Raw genomic sequence first — 20,714 nt, 5'->3', positions numbered from 1 at the left:
AGCTCCATGAGCCTGAAGCTGAGGTAGATGCCTGGCTAGATGGAATGGCCAGTGAGAGGCCTTCAAGCCACATTGTGGTCCTTGGTAAACTCTGTCCTTCTCAGGTGCTGATGCCTCGTCTCAGTGTGTTGTGTTGGCTTCTTCAGGGGCACTTGTATTTCACCAAAGGACATCTAAAGAGGGAAATATAAACTTAGGGGAGTTGCTGTCATGGGAGAATTCTAGGCCTCACGGCAGATCTCTAGGTGAAATCTTTTGAGGGACGATTGTTCCCATCTCTTTGGTCATCCAATAAGGATGGCAATGTGAAGGCCACACAGGGCTCTTGTATGTGACCATCAGAGTATCCTTTGGGGCCACTGTGTTCCTGTAGCTAGAGAATGCCAAGTCACGAGCATAGAGCTGTAACCCAGGACACTCTCATTTCCCTCTTCCTTTCCCTTTGAAATAATTTACATTGACCACCCCCTGAAAAAAAAAAAAACAAAAAAAACACAAAAAACGAACTTACAAAATATCTCCGTACTGAGAACCTGTGAGCAGGAGAAACTTTAGGCATCCAGGAGCTCTAGGAAGTGACGGTGGTACACCTCTCTGTCCCACAGGATGAGAGAGCGGAGCAGAGTCTACCAGGCCTCAGCAGGGGATAGTGTGTCCTCTCCTGGCGTGATAAGAAGACATTTGAATAATCTAATAATCAAAATGGTAACCTTGAAATGGTAATAGCTATAAACCCCAAATTATATAATTATATAATTTCCTGAAAACATAGAAATTAAATCAGTTTTAGCATTCATCGTATCTTGAGGGAATAAATGAACAATTGGTTATCCCATCTGTATCAAATAATGTTAGCCATTCCATCAAACAAATGAAAATTAGCATATGTTGAATGAACAGATTGATTCCTTTATTATGGGCCACCTCTGTGTTTTACATTTAGCTGGAAGATACTTTTGGATTCACTGTAATTCAGGTGGCCAGACCTGACAATTTTTTTTTTTTTTTTAATCCTCTAAAATCCTGACTCTGCAAACACTTTTGATATGAAAGTGCATTCTGATGACAGGTGATAGATCACTTTTCTTTGGAGGGATATTTGCATGGATGGCGAAGTCACCCAAAGGAGTAGCAATACCCAGGGAAGGATTAGAGAGGGCCTCTCCCTCTGGAATGCTCTTTCCACTTTACTATTATCAGGTTGTAAAATGATCTCACCTTTTCCTTCACAATGCAGGAAGAAAGCAAAGTCTCTTATCCCTGCCTGGCCATGTGCATCCCTGTGATTTCAGGCTGTGGAGGAGATCTCAGTGGCGGTATCTGGTGGTTTAGTTATTCACATGTGTGCTGTGCTTTCCCCACCGCAGGTCGAGTGCAGATGCTGCCCCAGGCAGTGTGCTTGCTGCATGCGCTGCTGGAGAAGGGACACATCGTGTATGTGCACTGCAACGCTGGGGTGGGCCGCTCCACCGCGGCTGTCTGCGGCTGGTTCCAGTACGTGATGGGCTGGAATCTGAGGAAGGTGCAGTATTTCCTCATGGCCAAGAGGCCAGCTGTCTACATTGATGAAGAGGCTTTGGCCCGTGCACAAGAAGATTTTTTCCAGAAATTCGGGAAGGTTCGTTCTTCTGTGTGTAGTCTGTAGCTAGTCAGCCTGCTTCTGCCCCCTCCTGATTTCCCTAAGGAGCCTGGGGTGATGTTGGTAAAATGACCTAGAAACAAGGATTCTACCTAAACTGAAAGGACTGTGTGACTTCCCCCAAGCCAACCACTTTCATCTGGGATGACTTTCGATTATGCTTTGTTTTGGGGCTGTATTTTTGAAATACTCTACAAGAAAGCTGTGACTCACACATGAGAAGAGGCACGAAGCAGTTAGGCTATACATCAGACAGAAGGGTAATGAGTGCAGTTCCTGCTGCCTGCAGGCAGATGAGGCCTTTGCTTTACAGCACTGCATGTGTTGCACGATGGATCCATGACAGCACTTTCCTGTTGCACTGAAACTCTTGGCCATACAGAGGAAAAGATATGGAACTATGTGGATTTCATCACTAGTGTGTATGCGTGAGCTGGTCAGTTGCCAAAGGAGGAAATAAGGTTAGAAGCCTGAACCGTTACAAAAGAAGAGCTCACTGTGGTCAAAAAATGATGGCTTTCAGGACTTCATTTTTATCCTGCCTCACAGTTGTTAAAGTCTGTTCCAAGACATCACCTTCCTTCTCTACCCAACAACCCTGTGTAACAACCAAAGTAGAATTATCTCTCATTTGTTGTTGTTGTTGTTGTTTTCCCTCAAAACTGCCAAACATAGCAAAAAATACCCTTGTTTTTTATAGTTGTGATATCAAGAAGTTAAATTGACCCTTAATGGGCATAGGTAGCTAGCCCAAGGTCTCATGACCAGTCAAGGTCAAGCTAGAGTTAATAGTCTATTTGACTCAGTGCTGTTTTCAACACAACTTGTTTTCCCAGCACCATGTAGTGCATTCAGTTTTGTCTTTCTCAGGGTATGGTCGATATGCCTGCAGGAGTTTCCATAGCGAGACACAGAATAGTGTTCTGATCAGTTGCCAAAGAATCTAGGAAAGTAGTTGTATTTTGTGCAAGCTAATTTAAAAACATGATGGGCTGTTTTAAGACCGGAGTGGGAGTTCATGAGATGACCTATACTACCGAAAGAGCCCAAACGACCAAATCCATGGATAATTGCTTCACAGCCTCGGCCATCCTGGCTCAGCCCTCAATTTAGTATAATATGCAGTTCCTGTGCCTCCAGACTATGCAGCTCATCACCTTAGGTTCTACAGGAAATACAGAGGCGAACAACGTTGCCTTCAAAAGTGTGCTGCCTAGAAACAGACCTGCATTCAGCAACTGCAATGCAGGATTGGACCATGAATGATATGCTAGAATAGAAAAAAAAGACATGTTTTTTTCAATTGAGAGCCTCTATGTGCAAGGTGATTTATAATCATATCCAGTTTAATCTTCACAATATCCAATGAAGAAGGTCTCATTATCTCCATGATAAAGATGGGGAAACTAAGGCTCAGAGGGGTTAAATCAACTGTCTGTTGTCACACGATGAATAAGTAGATGCAGTGAGATACAAAGCTAGATTTGATTCAAAGCCCTTACTTTCTTAATTAAACTATGATGCGCATTTATTTTTCTGCAACTTCCTTTCTTCCACAAACACATATTGATAGATGCAAGAGACTCTTATTTAGAAGGTGTGGAGGACAAGAAGGATACAAGGTAAGTTTCAGTGGAGCTCAGAGGACAGGGAGATATAATTGTGGCACTTAGGGGAGATGACATTTGCTTTGGGCAGAGGCAGCTGGCCAGGACGCATTTCCCGTATAATTTTACGAAGTTAAATTTATAAGCTAGCATTAAGTAAAGTGAAGTCCAGCTCCCTTGCTAAAAATAACTAGAGGTAATAATTGGTATTCAAGTAACTCATTTACAGTCATAATGTGTCGTGAAAATTTAATCTTAAAAATGGAATTTTAAACTATGTGTGTGTGTGAATTTCTTTAATGTCTAATCTAGCGTCATAATTTCCATGATACAACGATCTTTTCTCAGGTGGATTTTTCCCTTTGTTCCTTCTGCTCTGATAGACAAAATCATTTTAGGACTATTAAAGAATGTTTTGGAATAAATCATCCTTTCCTCAATGAATGGGATGTCTAATGTATTTCAAAATCACCCAAAACTTTTGGTAAATAAAAACATTTAAAAAGACCTTTCTGTACAGGATTTTTAAAATGTTATCAGCTTAGTCTGAAATCTAGGACAAATTGTGTTTCCTTATTTGTAAAGGGGGCAATCCACTGAGCTAAATTGTTTCTTTTTTCTTGTCACCCTTCCTCTGTCAATTAACCGATCAAAATTGGCAGTTACATGACAAAGGAAGTCAGAGGTGAGGGACCACAGAGAAGTGAGCGTGAAAACTTAAGAGTGTGTCTGAGAAAATCAAAGCAGATACTACACCAGTAGCTGCTTGTCACTGGTGTTTAACAAAACTTTTCAATCACAGATTTCTCAAAGGTAATCATAAGATTTCATTCATGGTGAAAGAATGTCCAAATGAGGTTGTTTTCTTCAGACTTGAAACATTATCCCTCTATCATTCTGCTTGCCAGCATTAGGAAAAAAATCTAAAACACAACGCAAAACACTCTCTTTTGACCATCATTAAGGTGTGGTAAAAACCACTTGGCTTGGTGTAAGAAATAATGATGAAAAATGTTAAGACTTTGGAAATGATAAGAAAGTAAGGAAAGGAGAGATTTGAAAGTGAGTTAGGAAATAGGAAATGAGATGGAACTTGCCACACATGAAAAATCACTGAAGAACTAAACGCAGAATCAGTTGGATCAGAAGTTAAAGCTGAAAGTATCTTTAGAAATAATCTCATGTAATGCCTTTATTTTACAGAGGAGCAAACAGACCCAGAGACATCAAATGACTTTTTCCTATTGCAAAGAGTTGTAACTAGGACCAAAGGTAAAGGATAAGTCAGGAAGAAAGGTTCGGAGATTTATTGTGATATTGAGACGTCGTAGGAGAATTAATGGGAATGAGAGCAGACAGTATTGTTAGTGGGTAAGAAGTGGTGCAAGGATTAATAAAAATTGGAGTAAGAGGAAGAAAAATGGTTAAAATGAGAAAAAGTAAAGACCAGTGTCTTTTCCAAAAGAAGGAAAGGCAAGTGTTTTCTGTGGGGGTGAGAGCAAGAAGGTGTGACTATAGAAGCAAGAAGGCGTGACTATAGAAGCAGAGAGGGAGATTCAAAGTTATGTGCCCAGGAAAGAGATGTGTTAAGTGTCCGCTTATTTGTCTGTGGGGCTAGATCACAGTAGGAAAAGGGAGCAGCTAGATGTAACTTGCTGAGCAAATCATGGCATAGGTGTGCCGTCACTGAGTATCTGCTAGAAAAAGAAGAAAATTGACAGAAGATGAGACTGAGAATAAAGGGGAAAGGATTGATGACGCTACCTTAATTATAGCAATAATGACAATAGTAAGAGGAAGAACAACCGTAACAACAACTCTGTTCTTTCCTTCTCTAAATCTTTGTTCTGAAAGTCTTGCCTGATGCCATTAATGGAAATACACTTGCAGCTGCTCAGGACCCAAACCTCAGTGTCATCCATGACTCCTCTCTTTATTTCAAATGTCACATTAAAATCATCCAGAAATTCTGTTAAAGCATCTATAGCATCTGTGTTTTTCCTCCTTTACTGAACAACCTTGGTCAGAGCCAATGGTCTTCTACCTGGTCTCCCTGTTTCTGGCCTTCCCTCCCAGCTCCTTCCTCTATCAAACTTACTCTCACATAGTGGTCAGGGTACTTCGATAAAAATGTAACTCATGTCATATCACTCCTGTGTTTGAAAGCTCCAACTACTTCTTACATCACTCAGGGTAAAAGTCAAAGCCCTTTGAGGTCCTGTACAATCTGGTCACCTGTTACCTCTTGACCACATCTCCTACTTACTGCCTTCCACCTCTCTCACTCTGCTCTAGCCATACTGGCCCTCTTGCTGTTCTTTGACTACTCCAGGAAGGCTCTGGCCTCAGGGCACATGCTCCTGCTATTCTCTTTACCTGGAATGCTGCTACTCCAGGTATGCACATGGCTCACCCTTCTCCCTCCTTCAATGATGCCTCCCTGGACTACCCTATAAAAAATGGCCTGATCCAATCTCAGCCTTCCCAATCCACAGTTTCTGCTTTATTTTTCTTCATAGAACTTATTAATGGCCTACATATGACATATTTACATAAATTACTTATTTTTTTCTGTATGCTGTCACTGCAATGTAAGCACTGAATTATAAAGGCAGAAATTTTTATCTGTTTTGTTTGGTGATGTACCTAGAGTGCCTACAACAGAGCCTGACATAGTTTAAATGAGTGAAGGACTAGAATAACTAATAACCATCAAAAGCATACAATGTTATAGGTATTGTCTAAGTGCTCCACATATATCAGCCTACCTTATTCCAAAAATGCTAGGGGATATTATCCCTATTTTACAGATAAGGAAACTAAAGGATAGACAGAAGGTGAACTTATTCTGAGGCAAGTGAAGATAGTTTTGCTTCTGATTTGGTGGAGTAAGCTCTTAATGAACCACCTGTTATAATCTGTGCACATTACATCTGTTTGCTAGGGCAGCCATAATAATGTACCACAGACTAGGAGGATTAAGCAACAGAAATTTGTTCCAGAAATTTGTTCCTGGCATGGTTCTGGAGTGTAGAAGTTGGAGATGAAAGGGTGAGCAGCACCGGTTCCTCCTGAGGGCTGCGAGAGAGAATCTGTTCCATGCCGCTGTTCTAGCTTCTGGTGGTTTGCCAGCAACCTTTGATGTTTCTTGGTTTGTAGAAGCATCACCTTATTCTCTGCCTTCATCTTAACATGGTGTTCACCCTGTATGGGAGTCTGTGTCTAAATTTCCCATTTCTACAAGGATGGCAGTGACATTGAATTTGGCCCACCCGACTCTAATGTGGTCTCAACTAATTACATCTGTGATCACCTGATTTCTGAATAAGGTCACATTCTGAAGTAATGGAGGTTATGACTTCAGCGTTTGAATTTGTGGGAAGCAAAATCAATGGACAACACTACAGAAAACAACTACCTGAGGACTATAGGGAGCGAAAGAAATCAGGCAGATTGGAGGGGACTGGAAATGTGAAAAAAGGGACCAGATCAGGTTGAGTTTCCCATTTACAGGTTTAGCTTATAAAAGAGAACTATTGAAAGAGTAGTCGGAGACAGACAGAAAATTGGAGCCTTTCAAATAAAAGGATGAATTCCTGTACTGTTATTATATCAGGCAATGATTGGTGTCCTCAAAAATCAATCCAAAATAGGTTAAGACTTAAGCATGAGACCTGAAACAGTAGAACTCCTAGAACTAAACATAGTGGAAAAACTTGTTGACAATGGTCTCAGCTATGATTTTTTTTTTATATTTGACACTGAAAGCACAGGCAACAAAAGCAAAAGTAAGCAAGTGGAAGTGCATCGAACTAAAAGGTTTCTGCACAGTAACAGAAACAAGACAAAAACGAAAAGATAACCTACACAATGGAATATTTGCAAACCATAATATGTCTGATAAGGAATTAATATCCAAATGTATAGGGAACCCAAATACCTCACAAGCAAAAGAACAAATAACTCAATCTAAAAATGAACACAGGACCTGAAAAGATGTTTTTCCAAAGAAGACATACAAATGGCTAAGAGGTATATGAAAAGGTGCTCAGCATCATTAATCACTAGGGAAATGCTAATTAAAATCACAATGAGGTATCAACCTCACACCTGTTAGGATGGCTATTGTAAAAAAAAAAAAAAAAAAAAAAAAACAAGACATAGTAAATGTTGGCAAGGGTGCGTGGAGAAAAGGGAATCCTTGCACACTCTTGGTGAGAATGTAAATCATTACAGCCATAATGGGAAACTATGGAGTTTTGTAAAAAATGAAACCTAGAACTTCCTTTTAATTCAGAGTCTCACTTCTGGGTGTATATCCAAAGTAAAATCAGTATCTTGAAGAAATTTCTGCACTTCCATGTTCATTGCAACATTATTTTCAATAGCCAAGTATGGAAACTAAGCGTCCAATGACAGATGAATGAATAAAGAAGATGTGGTGGATATATAAACAGTGGAATATCATTCAGCCTTAAACAGAAGGAAATCTCATCATTTGCATCAACAGAGTTAAAACTTGAGGACATTATGCTAAGTAAAATAAGCCAGGCACAGAAAGACAAATACTTCATAATCTCATTTATATGTGGAATCTTAAAAAAAAAAAAAAAAAAAAAAAAAGCCAAATTCATGTAACAGTGAATAAAATGGTAGTTACCAGGGGCTGATAAGTTGGAAGAAAGAGGAGATGTTGATCAAATGGTACAAACCTTCAAGAATAAGTCCTGGTGACCTAATTAATTACAACATGATGGCAATTAATAATAATGTATTATATACTTGAAATTTATTAAGAACACAGTAAATCACAAGTGTCCTCACCATAAAAAAGTGAGTTATGTGAGGTAATGGATATGTTAATTAGCTTGATTGTGGTAATCTTTTCACAATGTATGTATAATTGTACACCCTAACTAATACAATTTTTGTTTGAGTTATACCTCAATAAGGCTGAAAAAAATGCTGTTATTTAAAAACTGAACAATACACAATTACTATTAAATGAACTAGTTTCATTTAATAAGCCCCTCACATGTTTCAGGGGCTTAAGCCATGAATATATATTGTGATTTCTGATAATATTTGGACCTGTTTACTCATTTGCTCATGGCACCAGATTGGTGTGGATTATAAAGGAGAAAATTAGCAGAAATTAGACAGTGAAAGAATGGAGAGCTGGACCTTGAACAGAACAGGTCATTGTCATTACCATACTTATCAAGACTTTATAAATTCCTAGTGAGAGAAAACTCAGAATTCACTGAATAGAATTTACTGTTTGCTGTGTATAAATGGTTAAAAGTGGAATTTTATATTTTATTTGATAGAAATCCTTATTGTTGCCTTCTTAATATTAAATGACGAATCTAAAGATGGAAATAAGGTCTAAACCAGTGGTCTCCAACCCCTGTGGCTCAGTTTCCTAACAGCCCACAGTAGTGGTCCATGGCCTGTTAGGAACCAGGCCACACAGCAGGAAGTGAGTGGCAGGTCAGTGAGCTTTACTGCCTGAGCTCTGCCTCCTGTCAGATCAGCAGTGGCATCAGATTGTCAGCGGAGTGTGAACCCTATGTGAACTGCACATGCAACGGATCTAGTCACACGCTCCTTATGAGAATCTATCTAATGATCTGAGGTGGAACAGTGTCATCCCAAAACCATACTCCCTTCCCCTCCCTGTCCATGGAAAAATTGTCTTCCACAAAACTGGTCCCTGGTTCCAAAAAGGTTGGGGACCACTGGTCTAAACAATTTCAGAGATTTTACACCCATAGTGGATAAACAAGGTGAGTATCCCTCATTCTTTATAGACTGGTGTTTAAATGATGCCAATTACTGCTAAGCACCTCACATGTTTCAGGGGCTATAAGCCATGAATATATACTGTGATTTCTGATAATATTTGGACCTGTTTACTCATTTGCTCATTTGTTCATTTTTTTATTTCAGAAATGTTTTTGCCTTTTCTATGTGTCTCTTCATGCTTTTATTTTTGATAATTATGTCTTCCTCCTTACAACAAAGAACTTTAACACTGACTTATGTCCACTGGTATTTTTACTTCCTTCATGTTGACATGATTACAACTATAATTATGAGTTGTTTTAAATATACTTCCTCTTTTTCTTTTTGTGTTCTTAAATTTTTTAATTGTGAGGAAGGCCAAAAAGAAATGTTGATGGGGACATAATCTTCATTGCCAGACAGACATATGATTACCACTCCACACCATTTCTAGCTTTCTTATCTGTCCTAGATTCCATTACTATTGAGAATTTAAGCCCAGTTACTCTCAAGGTTCCAGTGAGCTTATGAGTGCCCAGCTCTTCTGCAGTACTGCATCCCCTCATAAGGTATTCTGAGTCACGTCTTCCTTTGCTTTCTAGTTCATCCCTCAGCTCACTTCCAAAATCATTCTATCATGCTGAACTTTCTTATCTGCTAGTAATCCTTCTTAACTGCCTCTTCATTGTTGCAGGTGAATTTCTGTCTTCAGATTTTATATTGTAATTTCCATTCAGATGTCAGGAGGAGTAGTGTGTTTGCCAGTTTAAACCAGAATTTTCTCAATAAGTGTCTATAGTGATAACACCCAAATCTCAATCCCCGTTCCACTGCTTTTTTCTGAGTACAAGGCTTATATATCGGCTTTTTTCAAAACATCTTTCAGAATATCTCCCAAACTCAGTATTCCCCAAGCTGAAATTTTCTTTATTTTGCCAGACCTCTCATACTTTCTCTGTTGAGCAGACACTGGCAACGCCTTCCCCCAATTTCTCGTTATAAACTTGAATGCCATCTTTGCCATCTCTCCTCCATTTACCACCCTCCTAACCATTCAACAGATTATTTGGATAGTGCTTCCTAACTAGTCCCCTTCTGTCCGCTCTGACCTGGATTGTTAAAGCATACTGGCTTACCTTCCTCTTGTAATCCTTACCCCTTTCAAGATCATTCTTGACACTGCTGCCTGAGAGACCTTTCTACTTCAAATATACTACTGTCTCTTTCTTGCTCAATATTCCTCAATGGCTCCTCGTTGTTCTCAGAAAAAAATAAAAAATACTTAATGTGACATTGTATTCATCTGTTCTCATGCTGCTAATAAAGACATACCTGAGACTGGGTAATTTATAAAGGAAAGAAGTTTAATTGACTCACAGTTTAGCAAGATCTGGGAGGCCTAAGGAAACTTACGATCACTGCAGAAGGAAAAGCAAACACGTCCTTCCTCACATAGCAGCAGGAAGGAGAGGTGCTGAGCAAAAGGGGGAAAAGCCTCATATCAAACCATCAGATCTCATGAGAACTCACTCACTATCATGAGAACAACATGAGGATGACTACTGCCATGATTAAATTACCTCTCACTGGGTTTCTCCCATGACACGTGGGGATTATGGGAACTACAATTCAAGATAAGATTTGGGTGGGGACACAGCCAAACCATATCAGACATATGAGGGTGTTTATGATTTGTTCTGTGTCCTTCTCTCCAATCTCTGTTGTCATTCTTATAACCATCTCCCAAAAGTGCTTGTTAGCCACAGTGAATTGCTTAAAGGTTCAACGATCTTTTGTACCCTTGGGGTTTTGCACATATTTTTTCCTCTGCCTGGAATCCTCTTCCCTCCTATCTATATCTGGCGAGCATCAACTCATCCTTTGAGTCTTTGAAGACACCCTCTCTGAGGCATCTTCATGAGTCCTCAAGGGTGGCATTTTCATAGAACCCCTCTTAACGTGCTGTACTATAACATGAGCTATAGCATCATTAGGTAGGAACTGTAAACAGTGCTTGGCAAACAGGCTTTGGCGCATTCTATGACAATTAAGTACTCTTTGGATTCTGTGTTCAGATCTAATGTATATTTTATTATGTTTTTAATTAAAAAAAATTTTTTTTTGAGGCAGGATCTTGCTTTGTCACCCAGGCTGGAGTACAGTGGTGCAATAACAGCTCATTGCAGCCTCGACCTTCCTGGGCTCAAGTGAGCCTCCCACCTCAGCTTCCCGAGTGTCTGGGACTACAGATGTTTGCCATCATACTAGGCTAATTTTTTAAAGTTTGTTCTAAAGATGGGGGTCTCACTGTGTCACCAAGGCTGGTCTCAAACTCCTGGAATTAAGTGAGGCTCCTGCCTAAGCCTCCCAAAGTGTTGGCATTACAAGCATGAGCCACAGCACCAGGCCAGATCTAATGTATATTTCAATCTAAGAGAAACGTAAAGAAAATATTAAATGAGAACTTTATTGCTTCATGTAAGTTAATAAATGAGGTAATTTATTCAATGAAAGTACTATCAATATCTTCATTTTGTGCCTTATTTTGTTTTAAGCATTTTAATAATGATTTTTCTTTTTATATAATGCTAGTATTTAGTTATATTAAGGCAGAGTAAATCCTATAAAATATTGTGGTTTTAGCCTATTCTCTTTGTAATAGTCTGTTTTCATGCTGCTGATAAATACATAACTGAGACTCGGTTATTTACACAGGAAGAAGGGATTTAATGGACTTACAGTTCCATGTGGCTGGGAAGGCCTCACAATCATGCTGGAAAGTGAAAGGCACATCTCACATGGTAGCAGACAAGAGAAGAAGAAAACTTGTGCAGGGAAACTCCCCTTTTTAAAACCATCAGATCTTGTGAGACTTATTCACTATCATGAGAACAGCACAGGAAAGACCTGCCCCCATGATTCAGTTACCTCCTATTGGGTTCCTTCCACAACATGTGGCAATTCAAGATGATATTTGGGTAGGGACACAACCAAACCATATTATTCCACCTCTGACCCCTCCCAAATCTCACGTCCTTATATTTCAAAACCAATCATGCCATCCCAACAGTCCCCCAAAGTCTCAACTCATTTCAGCATTAAGTCAGAAGTCCACAGTCCAAAGTCTCATCTGACACCAGGCAAGCTCCTTCCACCTATGAGCCTGTAAAATCAAAAGCAAATTAGTTACTTCCTAGATGCAATGGGGGTACAGGCATTGGGTAAATACAGTCATTCCAAATAGGAGACATTGGCCAAATCAAAGGGGCTACAGATCCCATGCAAATTCGATATCCAGTGGGACAGGCAAATCTTAAAAGTTCCAAAATGATCTCCTTTGACTCCATGTATCATGTTCAGGTCACACTGATGCAAGAGGTGAGTTCCCATGGCCTTGGGCAGGTCCACTGCTATGGCTTTGCAGGGTATAGCCCCCATCCTGGCTGCTTTCATGGGCTGGCACTGAGTGTCTGTAGCTTTTCCAGGCACACAGTGCAAGCTATCAGTGGATCTACCATTCTGGGGTCTGGAGGATGGTGGCCCTCTTCTCACAACTCCACTAGGTGGTGCCCAATTAGGGACTCTGTGTAGGGGCTCTGACCCCACATTTCCCTTCCTCGCTGCCCTAGCAGAAGTTCTTCATGAGAGTCCTAAGCGTTCCCATGCATCTTCTTAAATCTAGGCGGAGGTTTCTAAACCCCTATTCTTGACTTCTGTGCACTGGCAGGCTCAACATCACATGGAAGCTGCCAAGGCTTGAGGCTTGCTCCCTCTGAAGCCATGGCTTGAGCTCTATGTTGGCCCCTTTCAGCCATGGCTGGAACAGCTGGGATGCAGGGCACCACGTTTCTAGGCTGCACACAGCATGGGGATCCTGGGCCTGGCCCATGAAACCACTTTTTCATCCTAGGTCTCTAGACCTATGATGGGAGGGGCTGCAGTGAAGACCTCTGACATGCCCTAGAGACATTTTCCCCATTGTCTTGGGGATTCACGTTTGATTCCTCATTACTTATGCAAATTTCTGCAACTGGCCTAAATTTCTCCTTAGAAAATGGGATTTTCTTTTCTATTGCTTTGCCAGACTGCAAATTTTCCAAACTTTTATGCTCTGTTCCCTTTTAAAACTGAATGCCTTTCACAGCACCCAAATCACATGTTGAATGCTTTGCTTCTTAGAAATTTCTTCCGCCAGATACCCTAAATCATCTCTGTCAAGTTCAAAGTTCCATAAATCTCTAGGGGAAGGGCAAAATGCCACCAATCTCTTTGCTAAACATAGCGAGAGTCACCTTTACTCCAGATCCCAACAATTCCTCATCTTCATGTGAGACCACCTCAGCTTGGATTTCATTGTCCATATCACTATCAGCATTTTGGTCAAAGCCATTCAACAAGTCTCTAGGAATTTCCAAACTTCCCACATTTTCCTATCTTCTTCTGAGCCCTCCAAACTTTTCTAACCCCTGCCTGTTACCCAGTTCCAAAGTTGCTTCCTCACTTTTGGGTATTTACAGCAGCACCCCACTCTACTGGTACCAATTTACTGTATTAGTCTGTTTTCATGCTGTTAATAAAGACATACCTGAGACTGAGTAATTTATACAGGAAAAAAGGGTTTTAATGGACTTACAGTTCCATGTGTCTGGGAAGGCCTCACAATCATGGTGGAAGGTGAAGGGCATGTCTCACATGACAGCAGACAAGAGAAGAGGGTTTATATAGGGAAATTCCCCTTTTTAAAACCATCAGATCTTGTGAGACTTATTCACTATCATGAGAACAGCACAGGAAACATCTGCCCCATGATTCAATTACCTCCCACCGGGTTCCTCCTACAACTTGTGGGAATTCAAGATGAGATTTGTGTAGGGACACAGCCAAACCATATCATGCTTACTGAAGATTGCATGTATTCAACCCTGTTTTGGCTTGCCATCATGGGCTAATATCGATGGCCATAAAAAACTATAGCCCTATGAAAGACATTGCTTGCTGTGTGTACTAAGCACACAGGGATGGCCTGTTTGACTGTGCTTCCCTTTATTGTGCTTCACAGATACTGTGTTTCTATAAATTAACGGTTTGTGGGTGCCTCAATAAAATCCATTGGAGACATTTTTCTAACAGCATGTACTCACTTTGTGGCTCTACACTTTTGCAGTTCTCACAATATTTCAAATTTCATGATTATTCTATCTACTATGTGATTTGTGATCTGTGATGTTTGATGTTGGTATTGTAACTGCTTTGGGGTGCCATGAACTGTGCCCGTATAATGCAGCAAACTTAATTGATAGATGTTGTGCAGTTGTGACTGCCCCACTGACTTGTAATTCTCTCATCTCTCTCCCTCTCCTTAGGCTTCCCTATTCCTTAAGACGCAACAATCTTGAAATTAACCCAGTTAATAACTCTGCAATACCGTCTGAAGTGCTCAAGTGAAATGAAGAGTTGCATGTCTCTTACTTTAAATCAAAAACTAGAAATGGTTAAGCGTAGTGAGGAAGACATTTTGAAAGCAGAGGTCGGCTGAAAACTAGGCCTTTTGTGCCGAACAGCCAAGTTGTGAGTGCAAAGAAAGAGTTCTTGAAGGAAATTAAAAGTGCTACTCCAGCAAATACACAAATATAGTAAGAAAGCAAAACAGTCTTATTACTGATATGGAGAAAGTTTTAGTGGTCTAGATGGATCAAACCAACCACAACCCTTTCTCTTAAGCCAAAGCCTAATCCAGAGCAAAGCTCTAACTCTCTTCAATTTTATGATGGCTGAGAAAGGCAAGGAGGTTGGAGAAGAAGTTTGAACCTAGCAGAGGTTGGTTTATGAGGTTTAAAAAAATAAGTTGTCTCCATAAAATAAAAGTACAAGGTGAAGCAGCAAGTGCTGATATAGCAGCTGCAGCAAGTTATCCAGAAGACCTAGCTAAGATCATTGGTGAAGGCAGGTACACTAAACAACAGATTTTCAATGTAAACAAAACAGCCTTCTATTAGAAGAAGATGCCATCTAAGACTTTCATAGCTAAAGAGGAGATGTCAATGTCTGGCTTCAAATCTTTAAAGGACAGTTTGCCTCTTGTCAGGTGCTACTGTAGCTGGTGACTTTAAGTTAAAGCCAGATGCTCATTAACCATTATGAAGACCCTAAGGCCCTTAAGAATTATGCTAAATCTCATCTGCCTGTGCTCTATAAATAAAATAACATCTGGAGGACAGTACATCTCTTTACAATATGGTTTACTGAATATATTAAGACCAGGATTGAGACCTACTGCTCAGAAAAAATATCTCTTTCCAAATACAAATGCTTATTGACAAGGTACCTGCTCACCCAAAGGTTTTGATAAATATGTCCAGGGAAATTCATGTTGTTTTTATGCCTGCCAACATAACATTCATTCTGTAACCCATGGATTAACGAATAATTTTGACTTTTAAGTCTTGCTATTTAAGCGATATATTTCAAAAAGCTCTAACTTCCATAGTGATTCCTCTTGGTGGATCTAGGCAAAGAAACTTGAAAATCTTGAAAGGATTCATCATCCTAGATGCCATTAAGAACATTTATGATTAACGGGTGGAGATAAAAGTAGTTTGGTAGAAGTTGATTTCAACCATCATGAATGACTTTGAGAGATTCAAGACTTCAGTAAAGGAAGTAACTGCAGATGTGCTAGATATGGCAAGAGAACTGGTATCAGTAGTGGAGCCTGAAGATGTGACTGGATTGCTGCAATATCATGATAAAACTTGAACAGATGAGAAGTTGCTTTTTATGAATGAGCAAATAAAGTGATTTCCTGCAATGTTAACAACTAGTGGAGATGCTGTGAACATTGCAGAAATGACAACAAAGGATTAAGAATATTGCGTAACCTTAATAAATAATGGCAGGGTTTGAGAGGATTAACTCCAATTTTGAGTAAAGTTCTGCTGTGATCAAACAGTATCACATGCTACAAAGAAATCTTTCATGAAAGGAAGAGTCAATGGATATGGAACACTTCACAGTTGTCTTGTTTTATGAAATTGCCACAGCCAGCCCAACATTCAGCAGCTAGCATCCTGTTCAGTCAGCAGTCGCCACCTTGATCAGTCAGTGCTATCAACATTGAGGCAAGATCTTCCTCCAATAAAAGATTACTACTTGCTGAACTCAGATGATTATCAGCATTTTAGCAATAGAGTATTTTTAATTAAGGTATATACATATATAAAATATTGTACTCTTAATAGACAACAATAGAATATAAACACAGCTTTTATAAGCATTGGGAAATGAAAAAACATTTGTGTGACTTGCTTTATTGTGATACTGACTTTATTGCAGTGGTCTGGAACCAAACCTGCAATATCTCTGAGGTTTGCCTGTGTTGTTGATTGTATTATATTTCACAGTATTCTCCCAGTGAATGACCTCATAGAAGAAATTGTTTTCTGGCCAAGGAATAAAGCATAATTGTTATTCTTGAGCAAATAAAAAAGATAATTTGTGTTACCATGAGGCTTATAAGTAATTATTTTCTTCTTCTCACCAGCAACTAAGATTATGAGTGCATGTTTTTTGAAATAACTTTACTCCTTTCTCTGCTTTGTATTTCTACCCATTTTAGCCATTTATTTTATCTGTCTTATTTAATTTTTTTTTTCTTTTTTTTTTTTTTTTTTTTTTTTTGAGACGGAGTCTGGCTCTGTCGCCCTGGCTGGAGTGCAGTGGTGCGATCTCGGCTCACTGCAAGCTCTGCCTCCTGGGTTCACGCCATTCTCCTGCCTCAGCCTCCCAAGAAGCTGGGACTACAGGCGCCTGCCACCACGCCCAGCTAATTTTTTTTGTATTTGTAGTAGAGACGGGGTTTCACCGTGTTCGCCAAGATGGTCTCTATCTCCTGACCTCATGATCCGCCCACCTCAGCCTCCCAAAGTGCTGGGATTACAGGCGTGAGCCACTGCGCCCGGCCTGTCTTACTTATTTTAAAATAAATTTTCATCCTGAAATATTGTTTGATCCATTTTAGAATGCCATATCTAATTTCTTTAAAAACAGAGATATAAATAAATACACAAATAAAATAGTTCCCATGTTATAGCACTTGTTTAATATAGAAGCTGACATTCATGAATGCTAGTGATATAAATGTCAAAAAATGGTGAAATGTCATGAAATATACATGTTTCAGTGTAAAATTCTATCCTTTGGAAATTAAGATACTCTAAAAATAGAATTGCCTTTTATTCTTCACTAAATATGCACTAATATTGGAGGATTGTCTCACGTCTATAAAATATCCCCTTTATGTTGACTTGATTGGTAGATCCTTTTCATCATTAAGCAAGAATAGAATTCAAGCCATCAACATGGTTTCCCTGTCTCTAAAACTTTACAGATGGAGAAGTTTTTTTTCTTCTTCTTCTAAATGATTCAACAACTTGGCTAATTATACTGTCTTTATAATTTAGTATCAATGGAGTAAATAACCAGATGTGACCACTTGTTCTTCTTCCTATATTCTGTTGAACATATAAACAGCTGCAGTTCTCAGAAACTAATAAATAAAACTTACAACTAGAAGATTAAGCAAACTTAGTGACCTGTTACATTTGCCTAAATAGTGGGTTTCTCTCTTCCAGAGAAAATTGCAGACAATGTATTGTTATTACATTGACAATATTTCCTTTGAAAGTTAACAACTGTCAATTTTTTTCTATTTATAGTATATCACTTTCTCCAAAGGTAATACAATTTGTTGGCCCATTACTTAAAATATTTCTATTCCTATAAACACAGGACATTTTTGAATATTATTAATCTATTAAGCAGATGATTGGAAAATGGACATGCCTCTTTTTGGAGGGTATTCAATCATTATATATGTAAACCAACTAGGCAAAGGAGTCACATATATAATTACTGGAAAGCAGGAATCGAAGTCATCTAAAGAAAATTTGTTTTATTATTTAGATGTTTAAAAAGTTCTAAATATTCATGCAAAATAATAAGTTATATAAAACAAAATAAATCTCTTTGCCAAGTGATTTTAAGGTGTCCATAAGCAAACATCTTAGTTTAATTTGAGACATTTGCCAATTTTTTTTCTAGGAATTACTTTCATAAAGATACTTGTCGGTACAGAATATATTTTATCTCTTGGTGGTCTATTTTTTCATATGTGCTTTAATTATCGTTTTTAATGACAGAAATAGAGGATACATAATTAAATCTAAATTTTAGTCATGAGTTAATTTTCCTGTGGCTCATTATAGAACTGTTATCAAATGTTGCAAAATTTAAAAAGGAAGCAAACTGCTTTAGTAGTAGTTCAAATGAAAATAATTTAGGACATTTAAATGAGCTGGCCATTTTCTGTTGCTTCCAGAAAGGCTAACAAAATGATGGATTGATTTTTTACACAGAAAAAGATTCAATGAGTGCTCAAGTCCTGATCATCAAAAGTAAGGTGTAAGACTTTTGCTCTAACCACTATTCAAATGAAAGCTTACATTCAGTTCTACTCAACAAGTCTGAAGAAGAATATCAATATTTATAAATTAGACTGTGTTCCAAAAAGGATTTCTGATTTCTTCAGAAATGTAGATGGAGAAAACAAGGCATATAAATCTTTTTGTGCTAGTAATTTCACATTTTGAACAATTGTAAAAATACTTACTACCTTCTAGCTGTTGTGCAGAACTTCCACTCACTGAATACTCACAACGTCTTTGTTAAGTGAATGTAATTGTGGAAATATATAGAAAGTAGCTTAGGATGATTAGCATGGAGAAGAGAAGACTATGCAAGGAAGTAAGAGTCTTTCAATATTTGAAGGATTGCTATATAAATAAGGCAATTACTTTGCACTTTTTGCTTTAGAGGGCAGAAGGAAGATTCATGGTTAGGAGTTTTAGAGCAGTAGCTTTTGACTTCTTTAAGAAGGAACTTTCTAAACAGAGTTGGAAAATTGTTAAATAGATTGCCTTGTGAGATAAGGAGCTTCCTGCCACTGAAGGATTTCAAAGTCGAAATTGAAAACTCTCTCCAAAAGTCTTGCTCTGTCGCCCAGGCTGGAGTGCAGTGGCACAATCTCCACTCACTGCAACCTCCGCCTCCTGGGTTTAAGCAATTCTCTGCCTCAGTCTCCTGAATAGGCACGTGCCACCATGCCCCGCTAATTTTTGTGTTTTTAGTAGAGGCAGGGTTTCACCATGTTAGTCAGGCTGGTCTTGAACTCCTGACCTTGTGATCCACCTGCCTCGGCTTCCCAAAGTGCTGGGATTACGGGTGTGAGCTGCTGCACCCCGCCCAAATATGTTTTTTAAAAGGATTGACAAATGGATTAAAGATTCCATCATATAAATTCCAAGGTCACTTCCAAAGTAACTATCTGTTTCCAATTGTTGATTTATATCAATTCCCAATTTCCTATTTTTCCTTAAAGGACACCAAAGAACAAGAGGAGAGTCCAAAAGTCCTACTACACTCAAAGAGAAAACTGAATGTTCAATTGGCTCTTGCACTTTCCTAAGAGAAGACAGAGTTTAAAAATGTACAGCTGAAAAAGCTGTAACCCTTCTGTAGCTAGATTCACATTACGTGTGTAGAAAATACTGGAATAATTTGTCTGAAGTCAAATGGAATGAGGCATGGATAGCTTCTCTAATAAGAACTTCAAAACAGAAAGGCAGTCAAAGCTTGCATCTTTCCCACAAGAATCAGCTCCTAAAATAATTTAGATTCTATGTAACTGTCTTGATTAGTTGTAAATCATGATCTTCCCATGTAACTTCCATGTGAAATTTTTACTCAGAATTCTTTGTGAACACGTTAAGATTTTTGTCAGGCTTGTTTTAAACTTTATCTGATGGTAGTAAAACAAATTTAAATTTTATTAAACTTTTAAAGTTTTATTCTTTCCTAGACCCAGTTCCAGTTTATTGGCAGCTGACTTAATTCTATTGGCCATGTTAGATTAGGTATATTCACTGGTCAAGTTCTGCTCTCTTATTTATTTTAACTTTGAGCTCAGCATAGAGTCTGATCAAATTAATTGACTTAGAGCACTACATAAGGCAAATGTATTAGACATGCCAGGATTTTACTATTTTCTTACTCTTCTGACTAATATATCATCACCTCGTCTCCCACTGGAAGAACTTCCTTCTTTTTACTGTTTCAAAGGACAACAGCTGCTTGCTAAGATGATGTCTTAGCCGAATACATTAAAGACAAGCATTCTTGTGACCATGATCACATTTCTCAAATAAACACTTTCCTGAGTCGTCTTCTATTTTCCCTGCTGTTTAATTTCTTCTCTTTGACATAATTTGTTGCCTATTTGATTAAGGCAATTCAGTATTTCTGTTACTTACATATTTGTTGTCTGTCCTGAGTAGAGGTACTTAGCTTATGATGGGAGCTGGCTCTTAGATGCTCACTCTAAGACTAGCTCTTTTTTTTTGCCTTTTTCTCCATGGCACACTTGCATTGCTATTCCTTCAGCATGGCTCTTTGAAAATATAGCAAACTTAAACCAGGATCCCCAAACAACCTTTCTTTTGCAATGTCTGTTGTTTAAAAATGTGTTGAACTGACTGTGATTTTTTTTTTCTTTAGTATCACAGGAAAGAGACAATTGACTAAGGATGAAATGGGAACATTTCTTCTCATTTACCAAGATCTTGAAC

At 38.7% G+C, this 20,714-nt stretch overlaps 1 protein-coding gene across 2 annotated transcripts in view; it reads left to right on the top strand.

The window, feature by feature from the left end:
* EPM2A (EPM2A glucan phosphatase, laforin) overlaps positions 1-16,534 on the top strand; it is a 138,501-nt gene extending 121,967 nt beyond the window's left edge. Inside the window, exons 4-5 of one of the 2 annotated variants that reach the window (XM_008006745.3) lie at positions 1,368-1,618; positions 14,397-16,534. In XM_008006745.3, the coding sequence (XP_008004936.3) occupies positions 1,368-1,618; positions 14,397-14,429 (284 nt within the window). In that variant the 3' untranslated portion in view covers positions 14,430-16,534. Of the gene's footprint in view, positions 1-1,367; positions 7,877-14,396 lie in introns of those variants that run through there. The other variant, XM_073022557.1, reaches the window with a different exon arrangement.
* Positions 16,535-20,714: the final 4,180 nt, after the last annotated feature.

This window comes from Chlorocebus sabaeus, chromosome 13 (assembly GCF_047675955.1).
Source record: "Chlorocebus sabaeus isolate Y175 chromosome 13, mChlSab1.0.hap1, whole genome shotgun sequence".
Lineage (NCBI taxonomy): Eukaryota > Metazoa > Chordata > Mammalia > Primates > Cercopithecidae > Chlorocebus > Chlorocebus sabaeus.
Note: the sequence above shows the minus strand (reverse complement) of the source record. Positions and strands in the feature narration are given on the sequence as shown.